The sequence below is a fragment of the Dipodomys merriami genome, unplaced genomic scaffold (genome assembly GCF_024711535.1).
Source record: "Dipodomys merriami isolate MVZ:Mamm:240054 unplaced genomic scaffold, mDipMer1.0.p SCAF_1, whole genome shotgun sequence".
Classification (NCBI taxonomy): Eukaryota; Metazoa; Chordata; class Mammalia; order Rodentia; family Heteromyidae; genus Dipodomys; species Dipodomys merriami.
This window is the reverse complement of record NW_027202270.1, coordinates 104,367,903-104,386,683: the sequence shown is the minus strand read 5'-3', so window position 1 is coordinate 104,386,683 and position 18,781 is coordinate 104,367,903. Positions and strand designations below refer to the sequence as shown.

At 37.9% G+C, this 18,781-nt stretch overlaps 2 protein-coding genes across 4 annotated transcripts in view; one reads left to right on the top strand and one right to left on the bottom strand.

Annotated features, from left to right (window-relative positions):
* The window catches only part of Slc25a21 (solute carrier family 25 member 21), a 549,817-nt gene that overhangs the window by 33,430 nt on the left and 497,606 nt on the right, over nucleotides 1-18,781 (top strand). The gene's annotated exons all lie outside the window — the stretch shown is intronic.
* LOC138809948 (translation machinery-associated protein 7-like) lies at nucleotides 6,369-6,632 on the bottom strand. Its single transcript, XM_069997149.1, has one exon. It carries the CDS (start codon nucleotides 6,630-6,632, stop codon nucleotides 6,369-6,371), a length of 264 nt encoding a protein of 87 aa, XP_069853250.1.

Genomic DNA, 18,781 nt, shown 5'->3' with positions numbered 1-18,781 from the left:
GAACCAATTTTGTGCTAGAATACTATTTTAAGGCTAGAATCAACCAGAGCTCTGTAGTTGCCCAGATTTTTTGACGCAGTCAAAATGAGTCCAGATACAATCTAGTCCAACAGATACAATCTTGTTCAGTAACAAACAACTAGGGATCAATGGACTAAGAAAATCAAGAAGACCAGAAATTAATAGGTTTAGGAAGAATTGTGAGGAGAAAATAAGATTAGAGGAATATGGGGAGGGAAAGCAGGAGAGGGAATATAACCAAGACCTAAATTCAGAGAGAGGAAAAGAATAGAAGGAAAAGAGAAGAGAAATAAAGAAAAATTAAAAATTAAAAAAATTAAAAATGAGGGCTGGGAAGGGGGCTCAGTGGTAGAGTGTTTGCCTTGCATGCATGAGGCCCTGGGTTTGATTCCTCAGCACCAATTAAGCAGAAAAAGTCAGAAGTGGTGCTGTGGCTCAAGTGGTAGAGTGCTAACCTTGAGCTGAAGAGCTGAGGGACAGTGCCCAGGCCCAGAGTTTAGGCCCCACAACCGCCAAAAAAAAAAAAAAATTAAAAATGAAACACTTAAAAATTATGTCAGTATAAAGAAATAATACTACAATTAAGGGAGTTAAAGCTGAGAGTTTGTGAAGTGAGTAATCAATATCTGAATTAAGTATGCACACAATGAAGGATAGAGTATAATAATTGAAGATGAGTATATATCTGGGGATGAACAGAACAGCAATTAAGTAAAGCAAAACAAACAAACAAAAAAAAAACCCAAACCCCAAACCCAAAAAGGACCAAAAGGGAAAAGAGTAAAAAGAGAATTTAAAAAACAACCTAAAAAAATGATGCAAAAAATAGAAAACAATTTTTTAAAAAAGTAGGTAGAAAAAAGTTCTTTGATTTTTTTTTTTTGGGGGGGGAGTGGGGGATCTTGTGTCTCCCCTGTGTCCATAACCAGTCTCTTGGTGGAATCTCTGGTTTGCTTGTGGTGTTTGGTTTTCCTGTGCCTTGATTGGTTCCTTCCTTCCTTCCTTCCTTCCTTCTTTCCTTTCTTCCTTCCTTCCTCCTTTCTTTCTTCATTCCTTCCTTTCTTTCTTTCTTACTTTTTTCGTCAGTCCTGGGCCTTGAACTCTGGGCCTGGATGCTGTCCCTCAGCTCTTCAGCTCAAGGCAAACACTCTACCGCTTGAACCACAGCACTAACTTCTGGCTTTCTAGTGTTTTATTGGAGATGAGTCTCACAGACTTTCCTGCCAGGGCTGGCTTTTAACTGTGATCCTCTGCTGCCCGGCTTTGATTGGTTTCTTAAATCAGTTTGCTTGAGCAAACAGAATGAAGCTCTGCTTTACCCAGGACTTTGTGATCCTCCTCCCAGGCTAGTTCAGTGGGAGGGTGATCTGCTTTGAGTATCACAAAAGAGGGAGATGGCTGTTTCCTCTAGCTTGGAGTTGGTGTGATGAGGCTAGGTTGTGGGTAGAATTGAGACCTACCAGCAACCAGTAGCTTTTTTCTGAGAGGCTGGCTCCTGAGACACTCACATAGCCCCATCTGTAGCCATTCTGAGGATTTATTTTTACTGAGTTTCCAGTTGTTTTTCTGCTATCCTCTGCCAGCTGGGTCTGCTGCCTGTGATACAGTGGGGTGGGATAGCTTCTGGCTCTGTTTACCCAGTGAAGAAAGTCACTCCTCCATAGAGGGAGCTCCCTCTGCGTGGAAAAGGCAACTTTTCTCTGGGGTGGAGTTAGACTCACAGGTCAAATTCCTTTGGCCTGTTAAATGGTTCCTACTGTCTTCTTCCAAGGCCTGAGTTATGGGCTAGCTGCTCTGGCCAGGGTCTTTGTCAGTATCAAAGATGGAGTTCTCTAGTGGTGTGGGAGGGACTACCTTCCCACCACTGCTCTGTAAAAAGAAGTAAGGATGTCTTCTGTGGTACTTACGGCTTTCCCTTGGTTTCCGGGCTGTCCATGGTCTGAAACTATCTATAGTCAGCAGGATGAAGATTTCTGCTTGTGGGTTCTTGCTGGCGGTGAGTAGAACCTGCTCGTATGAGGCTTCTGGTACCTTTGTCTCAGGCTCTCTCTGTTGATATGGTGTTTGCAATAGCACTGGCGAGTGCTCGAATCTGTCTCCTTAACCAAGCTGCCTGAATTTTTCTGCTCTAGTCAAACTCCTGTGCTATGATGGCACATTTGGTGTGACTCTCTAGCCTTGGACTGTTCAATGGAACACCAAAACTGGTTTCTACACAAGAGCTTGTTTAGCCTCCAGCTTTTCCTCTGCCATCTTCCTCCTGACTCCCCCTATTCTGTTTTGTGTATTCTTCATCTTAATTATGTCAGTTACTTCTAAAGTTCACACCTCTTTCCATTTTGACCACAATTATTTTTGTTTCACCTAGTTTTATGGCTGGATGACCTCATTATCTCCTTAGTTTCTTGGGTCACATTTCTCAGTTTGTAAAATGAAAAAATTGAATACATAGGGTCTTGGGTCTGCAGAAACCCACCAGTAATATGAAATCAAGAAGAGGTCAGCAATGATTTTTTTAAGGAAGTCAAAATTGTTTGAATATTGAAGAATGAGTTGGAGGACTTTCCTGAGTGAACAAGAATGTTCCAGGAAGATAAAGTAGCATTTGTAGTGTTTTGGAAACATGAAAGCTTGTGGTCAATATGTAGAAGGATAAGCTTAGTATGATACATTTCTACAATCTGAAGGACTGGAAGGGAGCAAAGAATGATGAGAGATAAAATTACAAAAGATGTGGATTGGGGAAGGTATAATGGCTTCTTTTATGCTACCTTTTTACATCCATTATATACACTATAGAGAACTATGAAATGTGTTTACAAAGGAGAATGTGTGGAATCTATTTAGGAAAATATGTTTGTGGTGACTTAGGTCAAATTAGCATAAAGGGACTTGTGGAAAGATTGTAATTGTTATTCTAAGGTGAAACAGTGGCCGTATGAAAGAGAAAGAGCTGGATTTGAAAAACACTAACTTGAATTTGGTGTTAGATTAGATTTAGAAAATTGATGAGAAAGAATCTTATAGTTTAGATACCATTTGAATTCCATTTGTTGTTAGTCAACGTTATTATAACCTGAATTCAAAAGAGATTCCAAGACACTCAGTTAAAGGAGCTAGGAACTCTATTTTAGCTGTGTGGGGACTGAATCCAATTATCAGGAAAGTAGGAGAATGGCTCCAAACTCAGGATAGGATGGGTTTTTATAGGGGTAGGTTACATAAGCGGGCTATGCAAGGCTTTGTTATAGAAATAGCCCTAGCTCTCTTAGGACCTCCTCAAAATTGTATAGTATAAGGCAGTAAAGCCACCTAATTATAAATTTATCCTATCATTATTTTATGGGCTACTCCAAGATTCCCTATAGGATGTGCCATCTTTTGATGCAGTAACTTAGTAACTGACTTTGTCACTTAAAAAAATTCATAACTATTAGAGAAACCAGAAAGGCACATTTAAAACCCTGAAAAATACCAGCACAAGAGATGAAGAGCAAGGAGAAATTTCATAATCTGTTATTTAAGGCTTCCAACTTTTAGTTTTGTACTGTGCACCCATTTGTATTCTCTCAATTTTTCTGTGACTATAATTGTTAATAACAGAACCTGGCTTTGAATCCCAACTTCTCAATGCATTAGCAGTTAATATTACCTAATTTTCCTTCCTTATTGTTCAGTGATTTTTTTTGTGGTGTTACTCTGAGGACTACATGAGTTAATAAAGTGTTTCTGCCACATAATGAGCATCATTCGATTATTTCTTTGTTTTTTCTTTTTTGTCAGTTGTGGGGCTTGAACTCTGGGCCTGGGCACTGTCTCTGAGCTCTTCAGCTCAAGGCGAGTACTCTGCCACTTAAGCCACAGTGCCAATTCCGGTTTTCTGAGTGTTTTTTTTTTTTTTTTTTTTTTGAGTCTCACAGGCTTTCTGCTTGGGCTGGCTTTGAACCGTGATCCTCAGATCTCAGCCTCCTGAGTAGCTAGGATTATATGGGTGAGCCACCAGTGCTGGCTCATTCAATTATTTCTATGTGTTGAAGTGAAAACATAATTGTTATAAGTACAATGGCATGCTCCAAAGTACTAGCAATATAATCTTAATGTCTTCATTATTTTGGATAGAGAAGAAATATACATATTTATATTCTTTAGTATTAGAACTCCCCTTCCTTCCTTCCTTCCTTCCTCTATTTCTCTCTCTCTCTTTTTTTTTTACCAGTCCTGGGGCTTGAACTCAGAACCTGGGCACTGTCGCTGAGCTTCTTTTGCTCAATGCTAGCATTTCAGCCACAACACCGCCTTTTCTCTTTATATGGTACTGAGGAATCCAACCCAGGGCTTCATGCATGTTAGGTAAGCACTCTACCATTAAGCCACATCACCAGCCTAAAGCTATTCTTATTATAAGAATATATTAATAGTGGTAGCATTTATAATAAGGAAAATATAATAAGGAAAATTAGAATTGAGTTAGCGATAGAAATAGCTACAATTAGCCGGGCGCCTGTGGCTCACGCCTGTAATCCTAGGTAATCAGGAGGCTGAGATCATTGTGGTTTAAAGCCAGCCCTGGAAGGAAAGTCTATCTCCAATAAAACACCAGAAAACTAGAAGTGGCACTGTGGCTTAAGTGGTAGAGCATTAGTCTTGAGCTGAAGAGCTGAGGGACCATGCCCAGGCCCAGAGTTCAAGCCCCACAACTGACAAAAAAAAAAAAAAGAAATATCTACAATTGGGATATATTATTCTGATCTCCTAAGCCTAAGCCTAAATGGAGAATCTGAAGCAAATAGTTCCTTTGGGGCAGAAATTGCCTGAGACTTTGGGAATGTAGATCTAGCATAATCACTCCACGTGATGATCTACTTCTGGACCAGGATATTTATTCTTTATAAGAACTGGACATTTCTGGCCATTCTCATATTTTCTTTTTTAATATTTTTCTCTTCACTTGAAGTAGCCTTGTGATTAGCTGAAACCTTAGTCCTAATCTCAGTAGTAGTTCTGATCCCAAGGACCAGATCACATCTTATTCCAGGGCTATCAGTGCTTCAAAAACCCTAAGGTGATTCTATCAATTGCCCTAAACTTCTGACCATTTTTTGAAGATTCTCTTTTACTAAAATAATGTAGATAATCATTCTCCATTTATTTATAATCTTAGTGGGAATGGTACTATTTTATACTTGATTCACAGCTTCTTGAAAAAGACCATAATCCATATTTATCTTACTACAGGGAAGAATACTTCTCTCTTTCTGCAAAGGCCAGTGTAGATAGTGCTGTCCATATATGAAGTGCCCCAACTTTGGCTACTGGCTTACAACTACTTTGACTGAACAAATAAACAAAAATAAAACATCTTGTTTAATATACACCAATGAACTTGGACTAATGCCACACTCAAGTGTTCACAAAGGGACCTCATGAGAAGAAATGTTACTATAATGTATATCTTATTCAATGACATCTCGTAATGTTATCTTGAGAGAATTCCTTTTCCTTCCTTCCTTCCTTCCTTCCTTCCTTCCTTCCTTCCTTCCTTCCTTTCTTCCTTCCTTCCTTCCTTCCTTCCTTCCTTCTTCCTTCCTTCCTTCCTTCCTTCTTTTTTTTTTTGTCCTGGGGCTTGAACTCAGGGCCTGAGCTTTTTTTGCTCAAGACCAGCACTCTACTGCTTGAGCCACAGAGCCACTTCCAGCTTTTTCTGTTAACCTAGTACTGAGGAATGGAACCCAGGGCTTAATACATGCTAGGCAAGCACTTTACCACTAAGCCACATTCCTAGTCTCTCCTTTCCTTTTCCTCGCTTCTTTCATATGATCTACAAAGATTCTGTGGTTATTCTTTACAACTACAACTCTCATTTGAGCTAGAGGAATATTTAACCTTTACATTTGCAAAATTTTTAGTATGGCATGCATATATACATATTTTCTCTTATGGATATAAACATGCATGTAGGCACATACAAGACCATATGTGTAGTATCTCTATATCTACAGAGATACATCATAGCTGCAGAGATTGCCAAATTATTAAAGGTGTACAGTTTACAGCTTTGTATAGCCATCACTCCAGTCAAGAAACAGTATGATTCCACAAATCTAGAAGATTGCCTTGTTTCTTCCTCTTATTTTTACCTTTTCCCTTCCAAAGGCAAGACATTTAACTCTAGATTTTTTTTTTGGAACCTAGGCTGGGTTTACTTGAAAGTTACAGCTGAGGTAGCAATGGCTGACACAATGGCTGACAAACTAGAGACTGAGCCACTGTAGGATTTTTTTTTTAAAGGTTGTTCTTAATGTTGAGTCCTAGACAAAACTTCATTCTACCTATAGGTGGCAGAAATGTTACGACAGGAAATCCAGATGTTGAATGGGAATGGAATCAAGGGTCACCATCATCTCAGGGACAAGGAACAGCTTTTTGCCAGATTTCTTAATTCCACCTGTGGTAAGGGGTCTCTTCCCCGCAGCCTTCGCTTTCAGCTCCTCGAGTTTCTTCTGCTTCTCTTTCTGTTTCTGCTTGAAGGCCTTGTCTTCGTCATCCATCTCCTTGGCCTGCTTCTTGGGCTGCTTCAGGGGCTTCTTCTTGCCACCTTCGAGGCCAGACATGACGCATGAAGTATGTCTATATCTATATCTCTTTCTCTCTCTATATATATGGGTGTTTTTTTTTGCCCATTAAAAGAACCTTGTACAGTTTGTCCAAAGCCAGAAACCTTTTCTATGGTTATTTTCCCCATCTGTTTAGAATTCTCATCCACATTGCATTGATGTATCATCTAATCAAATAAGAGAATGTCTCAAGAAATGTGCTCCATAAACTACTTAATTTTCTGAAATTCTCATTGCCAGGAACTTAATGAGAAGCCATTAAACCCTTTATTGGTTACAAGTTCCTCTCAGGAATCTATTTCTCAGAGTTGTACAGTACATTCAGGCTGCTGTAGATTCTTTTTTTTTTTTTTTTTTTTTGTGGAGCCTGAACTCTGGGCCCAGGTGCTGTCCTTCAGCTCTTCAGCTCAAGACTAACGCTCTACCACTTGAGCCACAGTGCCACTTTTGGCTTTTTCTGCTTATGTGGTGCTGAGGAATTGAACCCTGGGCCTCATGCATGCAAGGCAAGCACTCTACCACTGAGCCACCTTCCCAGCCTCTGCTGTAGATTTTAAAAAATAATTATCTTTTTCTTTTCTTTATCTTCCTACTCCTCCTCTTCCTCTTCTTCCTCCTCCTCCTCTTCCTCTTCCTTCTCCTTCTTCTTTTGCTGAACTTGGGGCTTGAAGTCCGGACTTGGATGCTGTCCCTAAGCCTCTTTGTGCTTAAAGGCTAGCACTCTACCATTTGAGCCACACAGACTTTCTTGCCCGGGTTGGCTTTGGCCACAATCCTCAAATCTCAGCCTCTTGAGTAGCTAGATTTACAAGTGTGAGCTACTGGTGCCTGGCTAATATTTTTCTTTTATTATCATTTAGGTCAGAGTTCTTGTCATGTATGTAATATACTTTATATCACCAGGTTCTGAACTCATGGCCTTACATTGACATTCAGCTTGAGGGCTATAGACAGCTTGTGGAAATTTGATTGGCTGCCTTCTTAATGTTTTGTTTTTGTAATCACTGTTATTTAAGAATTATTTAACACAGTGTTCTGTCTTTTTTTTTTTTTTTTATTTTTTGTGTCCGGTTGTGGGGCCTGAACTCTGGGCCTGGGCGCTGTCCCTCACCTCTTCAGCTCAAGGCCAGCGCTCAACCACTTGAGCCACAGCGCCACTTCCGGCTTTTTTCATTTTGCTTATGTGGTGCTGAGGAATCGAACCCAGGGCCTCAGGCATGCAAGGCAAGCGCTCTACCACTGAGCCATCTTCCCAGCCCCCACAGTGTTCTGTCTTAAGGAAAGTTTATGACTTGTGATCATTCACAAGTTTCCTCTATCCAGGGTCAATTCTATCACCTTGAGAACTTATTATAGTTGTTTATGAAACTGCTGTGTGAGATATGCATCATATTCACTTAAGAACAATCCTAAAAAGAACATTGGTTAAAGCAGTCATTGCTGAAGCTGAGCATCATCATGTTTTCCATTTTCTCACCCCAACTATTTTCTAATCCAGATGAGAGAAAATACACAACATCAACTTGGGAACCAAAAGGTCACAATAGCATAATCTCCAAACTGGATGCTGAAATGCTACTATGCATAATAAAGCATCAATTCCCTTTCTCTAGTTGTAAATCCAACAAAGTAACATTTGTGATATTGAGGTATAGCTGTCATTTTTTGAGAGTTATGAAGTTACTCTTGCATAAGAAGTAGGAAGTTTCTTTAAATAGGAAGCTGTGATTCTGAATGTCTTATTCTTCTAAACCAGCACTTTCCAGTAGTTTTTTCTGCATTCACAACAATGTCTTGTATTTGTACTGTGCAATACAATAGCTATTAAGCACAGGAGGCTGTTGAAAAATTGAAATGTGGCCAGTGAAATTCAGGAAATAAAAATATAACGTTAGCGGCTGGGAAGGTGGCTCAGTGGTAGAGTGCTTGCCTTGCATGGATGAGGCCCAGGGTTCGATTCCTCAGCACCATAGAAGCAGAAAGAAGCTGGAAGTGGCACTGTGGTTCAAGTGGTAGAGAGCTGGCCTTGATCTGAAGAGCTGAGGGACAGTGCCCCGGCCCAGATTTCAGGCTCATGACCTTTTTAATTTTTTTTTTTTTTTTTTTTTGCCAGTCCTGGGGCTTAAACTCAGGGCCCGGGCACTGTCCCTGAGCTATTTTTGCTTAAGGCTGGCACTCTACCACTTGAGCTACAGCACCACGTCTGGCCTTTTCTGTTTATGTGGTGCTGAGGAATCAAACCCAGGGCTCCATGCATGCTAGGCAAGCACTCTATCACTAAGCCACATTCCAAGTCCTTATTTAATTTTAATAAACATAAGTAGCCTCAGGTGGTGGCTGCTATGTTGGGCAGCACCATTTTAGACTGTGACTTTATTCTAGCCAAGAAATAATCCTTAAAATGAAGAATGATGGACTAAACTGACTTGAATATTTACTTTGGAGTCAGGAAATATTTATAGGAAATTAATATTGTTCAGTGAATCTCATGCTTCACTTTCACAGATAAATTTTTCTAAATAAAGTATTCTTTAAGACAGAGAAATAGTTTATGTCATAGGAGACTGGGACAAAATCAATATGTGGCAGGACTACTGCCTCTGAATGTATTAATGAAGAATTAGTTCTATGCCCCTTTCTTAGCAATTTTTCAGGAATTTTTGGCTTCAAAACATTATTAACATATTTGGTAATAATGTTACTTACACATATTATAAAATATTAAACATGTATGTTCATATAATACAGGTATGTATATTATGTAAACATATAAATAATATTGCTTAAATGTATTATTTAACCATATTATGTAACATATTTTTTAAAACTTTGTGGTGTGGGCATTTTAAAATGATAAACGCTTATTTAAGTTAAAAGTAGGGAGGTAAAAATACATATCTGTTTTTATAGAGATGGATATATTTAGTGTACAATAAACAAGGAAACTATCTTCTTATTGTCTAAATATAGATTATACAAACTCTTGTAAGTTTATTTGTTGAATTTTTAGGTCTCTTAAAATCACATTCTCATTACTTTTTGTCTGATAGCAAAATATTTTTCTTCCCTTAGTCCTTATGTTTTTAATAGTCTTTCTCCTTATAAGAGCTGGATATGACTTTTACTGTCAATGTATTCCATCCATACCAAACGAATTCCACCATCATCTAAAACTGGAATAAAAAATTATCTTGGCTGAAGTCTACTTCTGGCTTCTGGAGCAGGTTTCTAGTTTTGAGGTTTTCATGGTTCTGTTTGTACTATTTAAGAAAAATGATTGAATATGGCAGTCCACCAGAGAATTGGTCTTTATGTTCTGGAAGTTTTATTGTGAATCTGACCAAGGAAGGTCCTATATTTTAGGTTTATATAAATAAAGAAGAACACATTGAGACTTACTCTGAGTCTGCTTGTATGGTTAGTAATTATCTGAATTTTCACTCGGGCTTCCCTATTGATGAAAAAATAAGCACTACCGGTCAAAGACAAAGATTTTGATGCAGAAAAAGTGTTAATTGAGAAAGACCTGGAAAGACATTTAGAATATTAAGTTGAAGTCAAAAACTTTTTAGGCAAATAGTTCACATAAGTATTCATCTTTTCTCTGTAGTGGCAACTGAGGAGTGGAAATTTGTGATGTTTTGAGTGAGACTTCACTGGGGTAGAATCCTGATTCTGCCACAACAGTGCTGTATGACTTGGAGCCTCAGTTTCCTTGTTTATAAGCCAAATTCAGAAGGACAAGGGGCACGTTCTTTCTCATGTTAGTGTTTGACCTAAAATGTGAACATACATGAAAATACACACAAAATCATAAGTATGTATGTGTATGTGTGTACATACATATGATCTAACTGACTGAAGTAGGCATATGCAGGAGTGAGATCCCAAGGTGTAACTCTTTTGAACAATTAACAGGCAGATTAACAAAAAGAAGCTAAAACATGTCTGTTGGGAGGTGAGGGTGCTAGTGAGGGGGGAGACAAATGTGGGCAAATATGATTATAATACTGTGTATATACATGAAAGTGGAACAAGAAAGCTTGATGAGGCTGTTGTGGGAAGGGGGAGAATGATAAAGTGACTTTGGTTGAGATGATTGTATATATTAATGAAGATGTTCAAATAAATTCCCTTTGTATATTGTTTGGGGATCATTTAAAAATACCCCCTTCACAGTGTTAATAGGATAACATTTTTGACATGTAGTGAACCTAGTTGTCAATATGTGGTAGATATTAGTATTTATCTTACCTAAGCTAGTACTATATAATAGGTTTCATCTTTCACATTCCCTTGGATATTTTTTCTTTTTCTTTTACTGCCATGAACCTTAGTGTTTTCAGAAGCATGTTAGAGATAGGCAAGCAATATCCCCATAATAATAGTGTTATAGAAACACATGTTTTTATAGTTTACAGAGTTTTTGTTAATATTAACTAAGATCAGTTCTGTGGTCCGATTTTGACAGGCCTGTAGCAAATATGTAGTTCATTAACTTTAAACAAAATCTTTTGCTGAAAACTCTGAAAAATGAGTACCATGCCTTTAATCTTGGCTACTTAGTTTAGGCTGAGGTCTGGATGATCATAGTTTGAAGCCAACCTGAGCAGCAGCAAAGTTCTCTAGACCTTATCTCCGAAATAGCCATGCTAAAAATAAGGCTGGAGGCATAGTTCAAGTGGTAGTACCAGTTGAACAAACAAGTTAAGCAAAGTAGGACCACAGAACCAACAGAATAAAATAAAATACTTGACGGTCTCATGTTTTATATGTAATGGAGAATAAATAATCCCTATAAGTTTCTTTCTTTTCTTTTTCTTTTCCTTATTTATTTATTTTTTTATTTATTTTTTATTTATTTATTTATTTATTTTGCCAGTCCTGGCGCTTAAACCCAGGGCCTGATCACTCTCTCTGAGCTTCTTTTGCTCAAGGTTAGCACTCTATCACTTGAGCCACAGTGCCACCTCCAGCTCTTTTTTGTTTGTTTGTTTATGTGGTACTGAGAAAAGGAACCCAGGGATTCATGCATACTAAGCAAGCACTCTAGCAGTAAGCCACATTCCCAGCCCCTCTGTAACTGTCTTGAGAAGCGATTGGTTTGAATGTCTATCTGTGCCTTGTTTTTAGCAGACTCTTTGTAAATGCTTGTTAAATTAAATTAGACTGACTTTTATGTAAATTTTGTGCTTAATTGAACACAGTGTATTTTGTTCATGGTTGCTTGCATTTGTTGTATATTTTTTGCCAAAAATATAAAATTATATATCTACACATTTTCCTCATTATGCATTATTTTCAGTGTCTCAAAACTTGTAATATATTGCTAGGTGCTTGTGGCTCAGCCTTGTAATCCTAGCTACTCAGGAGGCTGAGATATGAGGGTTGTTGTTTGAAGCTAGCCTGGGCAGGAAAGTCTATAAGACTCTTAGCGCCAAGTAACCCCAAAAAGCCAATGGAGCTGTATGTCAAATGATAGAGCGCTAGGTTTGAGCAAAAAAAATCTCAGGGACAATGCCCACTCCCTAAATTCAAGCCCCAGGACTTGTGCTCACAAGCGCGCATGCACGCACACACACACCACACGGGAAAAAACGAAAAAAAAGCAACCTATAATTTAGGCTTGACACTGTGGCTGGCTTGCACATAATACTCCTATCTATTTGGAAGGCCACATTGGGAGGATGGTAGGCTAAGGCCAACTTAGGAAAAATGTTTGAGAGACCCTTACCTCAACCTATAAAAGCTATATTTGGTGGTATACCCTTCTCATCACAGCAACTTAGAAAGCATAAATAGAATGACAGTAGTCCAGATGGGGCCAGAAATAAGTGTGAGACTCTATTTATTGAAAACTAAAATGGAGCAAAGGGCTAGTAGCATGTTTCAAGTGGTAGAGTGCCTGCCTAGCAAACTCAGGCCTTGAGTTCAACCCTAGTAGTGGCAAAAACAAAAATAGAAAGTTGCAGTGGGTAATCTGATATAATAAGGAGATAAATTATAAATAATGTATGTATAATTAAATAAATTACACAAAAGAATTTGCTGCATTAATTTGGGTATATGACGTTAGGGGCATTGAAGTTGATTAAATTCCATTTCAGTGACTCTGGTAAAGCACCAGTGTTGTCATGCTCTGAGTAATGATTTTGTGGTTTGTTGCTGATCCAATGTCAGTGAACTGTTAGTTCTATGACAGTCGGCATAGCCAACAGTTATTGCAATCCTTGATAATGACAATGCTGTTTAATTCCTAGTTGTGGTATACACATTGCAAGTGTGTAAAGAGACAAACCACCAACCAGGCCACAGTTGAACAACATCCTGAATAATGATTAAAATGAAAAGAGCACAGTATTTTTTAACTTAAGTTTTATATGATAAAAATAAATGTGATAAAAGATTTGAGGACTACTTGTTTATATATTATCCATATCTTTGAAAATTATTGTATCATTCAATGTTCAGTGGAAATAAGTGGAAAACATATGTGTTCCTAATTTATATGAGAAAGAAAATTCTTTTTATTGTTGTGCTGGGTATTGAACCTAGGGTTTTTATATATACTAGCTCTCACTTGAGCTATACATACCCAGTTCTCTGGTTTAGTTTTAGAGACAGGTCTTACCACTAGCTTTGCCCAGCATGCTCAGAACTAGTGATCCTCCTTTATCTGTCTCCTGAGTATCTGGAATTGAGAAAAGGAACACTTCTTTTGAATTGTTAGATATCTTGTGTTTCCTTTGACACTTAACTCACTACAATGGAATTTTGTTGCAGTATTGGGAAAGCCTTAAAAGTAACTAAAATATTATGTATCCCAGTTGCCTCTTTCTCACTGTGCTAGACCATAAAAACATAATGAGAGTTTAATGGGTCCACGGAGTGAGTGTGTTTTGAAACAGAAAGGAAAGGGATTTCTAAGACTAGACTCATCCATTGAAGACTGCCTATTCATAGTCCATCATCATTCAATTAGAGCCACAGTAATCATAACACATAAAATAACTATTTTAGTGCTTTTAGGTTGCCAGAATATGCAGTATGGTCTCTGCCTTCTGTCATTAATTATGATTTTTGTAAATTAATAGTTAACACTTGGATAATTGTTGTTTTTTAACCTCTTGACTTATTGCTTTAAAAAATTTCAATCCTACCATTAGTTGAAATAAAGTGGGTTAGCCTCACTTTTCTCTCTAAAAAAACCCCCCAAACTCCCAAACAAGAAAAACAACAAAAACACAGCTGAAGAAAATCTAACAGTATAAAACAGGGAAATCAAAGAATTCATGTTTATTATTTGTTTTTTGAACTTTTGGCCTGAGTGCTGTCACTGAGCTTTTATGTTCAAGTCTAGTCCCTACCACTTGAGCCACAGTTCCACTTCTGTTTTTTAATGGTTAGTTGGAGATAACAGTCTATGAACTTTGCTGCTAGGCAGGCTTTGAACCTCAATCCTCAGTTCTCAGCTTCCTGAGTAGCTAAAGTTACAGGTGTGAGACACTGGTGCCAGGCTTATTTTATGTTTTTTTTTTTTTTTTTAATTTGTTTTGGGTTTTTCTTTTTACTTGATTTCCTTTTGTTTTCTCTAGATGAATTTCATATCACACACCTTTGAGTTATAAGAGGGTTAGCAATAATGGAGTCTGCCTACCTTGTAGTATGCAAAGAAATTAAATGGTTTTCAGAAAATTATACCTACTTAGTGGGAGACTGAAGACTAAAAGAGTATAGATTTAGGACTTTTGAAGAATATATATATATATATATATATATTGGGGGGAGGGTCCAGTCGTGGGGCCTGAACTTTGAACTCTGGGCCTGGGTGCTGTCTCCCCAGCTCTTCAGCTCAAGGCTATTACTCTACCACTTGAGCCACAGTGCCACTTCTGGCTTTTTTTTTTTTTTTTTTGCTGCTTATGTGGTGCTGAGGAATCGAACCCAGAGCCTCATGCATGGAAGGCAAACGCTCTACCACTGAGCCACCTTCCCAGCCCTGAAGAATATTTTAATAGGTGTTCATATTGGCTTAAGTATCACTTTTAATCTATATGTGACTTTCTAATATTCATACATTTATAGATGTTTTTCCCTTATTAGATGAGTTCTAAGACAAGTGAATTATCTCATTTCCCGATTCAACACATGTGGAGACTGTTAGTAGTAACTTGCAAAAGTCACATAACTAGACCTTTTTTGCTTTTTTTCTTTTTTTTTCTATTGAGTAGCCAGCCATTCAGACTCCAGTCATAATTACCTTACATTTGAAATAGATAATACTTCTAACCAAAGAATATTTTATACGATTATTTTCAGCCCTGGAAATCAAAACCTCAAGATTAAGATGGGAAACATTTATATCACAACATTTTCAGACATGGGTTTTTTTTGTTTTTGTTTTTGTTTTAGCTTGGTTTTTGGTTACAAGCAATTGTAGTATATTGGGGAAATCTGTGTGAAGGTATATATACTTTGCAAGCTTTAGGTATGATCTCAATTTAACTTGAATTTAAAATGATGGAAGTGATATCGAAGAGCCTAAAAGTTATTCTCATAGGGATGTTTAGTTTGGAAAGTTGAACATATTAAAGATTATAACATGAAAAACTGATTAGACTTTGGCATAACTCTAGAATGCATAGTTAGAATCTATGGGTAGGTATTACAAATTGGTGCAACACCAGGAAGGGCTTATTAAATAAAAGAATGTTTTCTCATCAAATGACTCTATTATGTTAAAGTTTGAATAGTAATAGAACAAGGCATCCTCCTAATTGTTTTGGAGATAATTAGTATGGTTAACTTTCTTATAAAATAAAGGTTCATTATAAAATATGGAAGGGGTACAGAGAGAGACGATTGTTAGTGGAGAATAGAAAACTGTACTTCTATCCCTGGTAAGGGCTTAATTTTTTTTTTTTTTTTCTAATTCTGGTGTTTCTCAGGGCCTCATGCTTGCTAGGCAGGTGCTCTATCACCTGAGCCACATACTCAGCCAAGGAGAAAAACTAAGTCTTTTTTTGTCATACTAGGGTTTGAACTCAGGGCCTTGCACATTCTAGATAAGTATTTTACTTGAGCCATAACTCCAGCCTTTGAATAGTTCTTGATTGAAAAGACCGGAGCTTGAGATAAGGTGGGATCGAACAAAAGAAGTCAATTTGTCCATCATTAATCCCCCAATTATATTTTTTAACTCATTAAGAGTCATATATTAATAGCTTGTTACATGCCTTTCTCATTTGGATTTGCATACCATCTTATTCCTACCCAATAAGTCTATGGATTTTCATTAGTTGTATCTAAGAATTAGTGTGGTTGTTAAGCTTTTTGTTGTTGGTTGTGGGGCTGGAACTCAGGGCCTGGTGCTGTTTGTTAGCCACTCTGTGCTTAAGGCTAGCGCTCTACCAATTGAGCCACAGCACCACTTCTGGTTTTTGACTGGTTAAGGGTCTCATGGGGACTTTTCTGCTCCAGCTTACTTTGAACCATTATCCTCAGATCTCAGCCTACTGAGTAGCTAGGATTACAGGTGTGAGCTACCAGTGCCCGGTTGTGGTTGTTAAACTTTTTAACAAGCTCAAATAATAAGGAATTCTGAAGAAGGTTGAAAATTATTTTTAAGTGTTGCATAGTCAGCCTTAGTATGTCCTTTAAACATTTCTATATGTCGCCCAAGGTTAAAAAGTTTTGTCCATAATACCTTCTTTCGAAGAAATATTTGGCCTATTTGTTTTGGGTCGGGTCGTGGGGCCTGAGCTCTGGGCCTGGGCGCTGTCCCTCAGCTCTTCAGCTCAAGGCTAGTGCTCTACCACTTGAGCCACAGCGCCACTTCCAGCTTTTTTCTTTTTGCTTATGTGGTGCTGAGGAATCGAACCCAGGGCCTCATGCATGCAAGGCAAGCACTCTACCACTGAGCCATCTTCCCAGCTGGCCTATTTGTTTATTTAGCCAGTCCTGGGGCTTTTATTCAGGTCCTGAGTACTGTCCTTGAGCTTCTTTTTCTTACAGCTTGCGCTCTATTACTTGAGCCACGTGCCACTTCTGGCTTTTCTGAGGAATCGAATTCCAGGTTTCATGCATGCTAGGCAAACACTCTACCACTAAGCCACATTCCCAGCCCTTGCCCATTTATTAGTTTCTGAATGATGTCATTTAGTGATTGATTTCAGTCCTGTAGCATCCACATATATTCTTTCGGTTTCCCCTTGTAAGAGAAAAATAATAGAAGGATGTGTCTAATAGAGGGATGTGGCTAAACATTTTTATCCTGGTCAGAATATTCAAGGTGCAGAATATATATGTATGTATGTGTATATATATATATATATATATATATATATATATATATATACTGTTTTATATATGGATAAATTTCAAAGTAGTCTTCTCATTGGTAGGAATGATATGGGAATGCTACCACTATTACCAAGAAGCAGCATAGATGAAACATTTCTGCCCTGAGTACTTTTCTTTCCATCCATTATTGAGCAACAAGTTTGTTAAAGCAGTTTTAGGAATGGAGTGTACAGTGTCCTTTTATTTAAGAACCCAGTGAAGCAATCAGACCTGTGTTTCCTATGTTCTTCACCCATCCTGTGCACTGCAGAGTTTGATAAGTGTATTCACTCTTTTCTTTCTAAAGCAGAAAGGACTTTGACTTCGCTTTCGCAAACAATTGTAGGCTATATTGATGAACATAAAGTAAGCTTTCTTTCATCATTTAAAAATAGGCAATTTTGCCTTTCAGAGCATAATTTATAATAATTTTTCAAGGCAGATTCTTTTGAGTGATGATCACATGTAAAATATATGCTTACAAAATGTTTACAACAGTTCGATTAAACTTGGAGGTGGTGGATGAGGAAATAATTTCCCCCAGTAACTTTTATATGAAGATTGCTAGTAATGAGAGGAAGGGGAAAGCTTCTCTTAAGCTTGATTTCATTTCATAGTTTACTTAAAAACTATCTTGAAGTTTTGAATTATTAAATTTGGAAAGTATAAAACATTATCATATTATATCTTGTGGTTAGATTTTAATATAATTCTCATGGCTTACATGAAACGTGTCTTTGATAGATTCACAGGAATGTTTCTTTCTTATTTTCTATTTTTGAAGTCTTATTAGTTAAGCTCTTTTTTTTTTTTTTTGGGTCCGGTTGTGGGGCCTGAACTCTGGGCCTGGGCGCTGTCCCTCAGCTCTTCAGCTCAAGGCTAGTGCCCTACCACTTGAGCCACAGTGCCACTTCCGGCTTTTTTTTTCTTTTTGCTTATGTGGTGCTGAGGAATCGAACCCAGGGCCTCATGCATGCAAGGCAAGCGCTCTACCACTGAGCCACCTTCCCAGCCCTAGTTAAGCTCTTTTTATTAATCATGGTCTTAGAGTACTGGCTTCTTTATGTCTTTGGTAACAGCAATTACACCCTACTTTTCTTTTTTTTTTTTTCTCGTCTGTCATGGGGCTTGAACTCTGGGCCTGGGCACTGTCCCTGAGTTCTTCAGCACAAGGCTAGTGCACTACCACTTGAGCTACAGCATCACTTCTGTTTTTCTGGTGGTTTATTGGAGATAAGAGTCTCACAGACATTGCTGCTGGGCTGGCTTTGAACCGTGATTCTCAGATCTCAGCCTCCTGAGTAGTTAGGATTATAGGGCATGAACCACAGGCACCTGGCATACACTTTTACCTTTCTATTTTGACTCAACTCTTTCTTGAGTTTGAACCCCACATTTAAAGATGTGGTCTTTTTTTTCATATTACCAGGGCAAAAGAGCTATTTTGTCAACTTCTCAAACAGTTAATATGACAATAAAGTCAATTGTTTCTTTTAGGACTCAGCCACATATTTCTCTACACTAGAGTGAGAAAAGGTATTCTTCTCAAGAGGGCATGAGTACATGTGGTTGATAAGGTCTCCCATGGCTGCCCTATGCTTCTTTCAGACTGATTCTGTACATAGTCCTCATTGCTCTGGATCTGACAAATGGCTATAGTAGTTATCTGTTCAGTTTGTCAAGACAGATTGCAAAGTAGGACCTTTATTCTTTGGCAAAAGTATAAATAGGTCAAAAACATAGTGATAAAATTAATCTATTGCTCCAATAGATTTCTATTAACCAAATAAATTTTATAATATAAT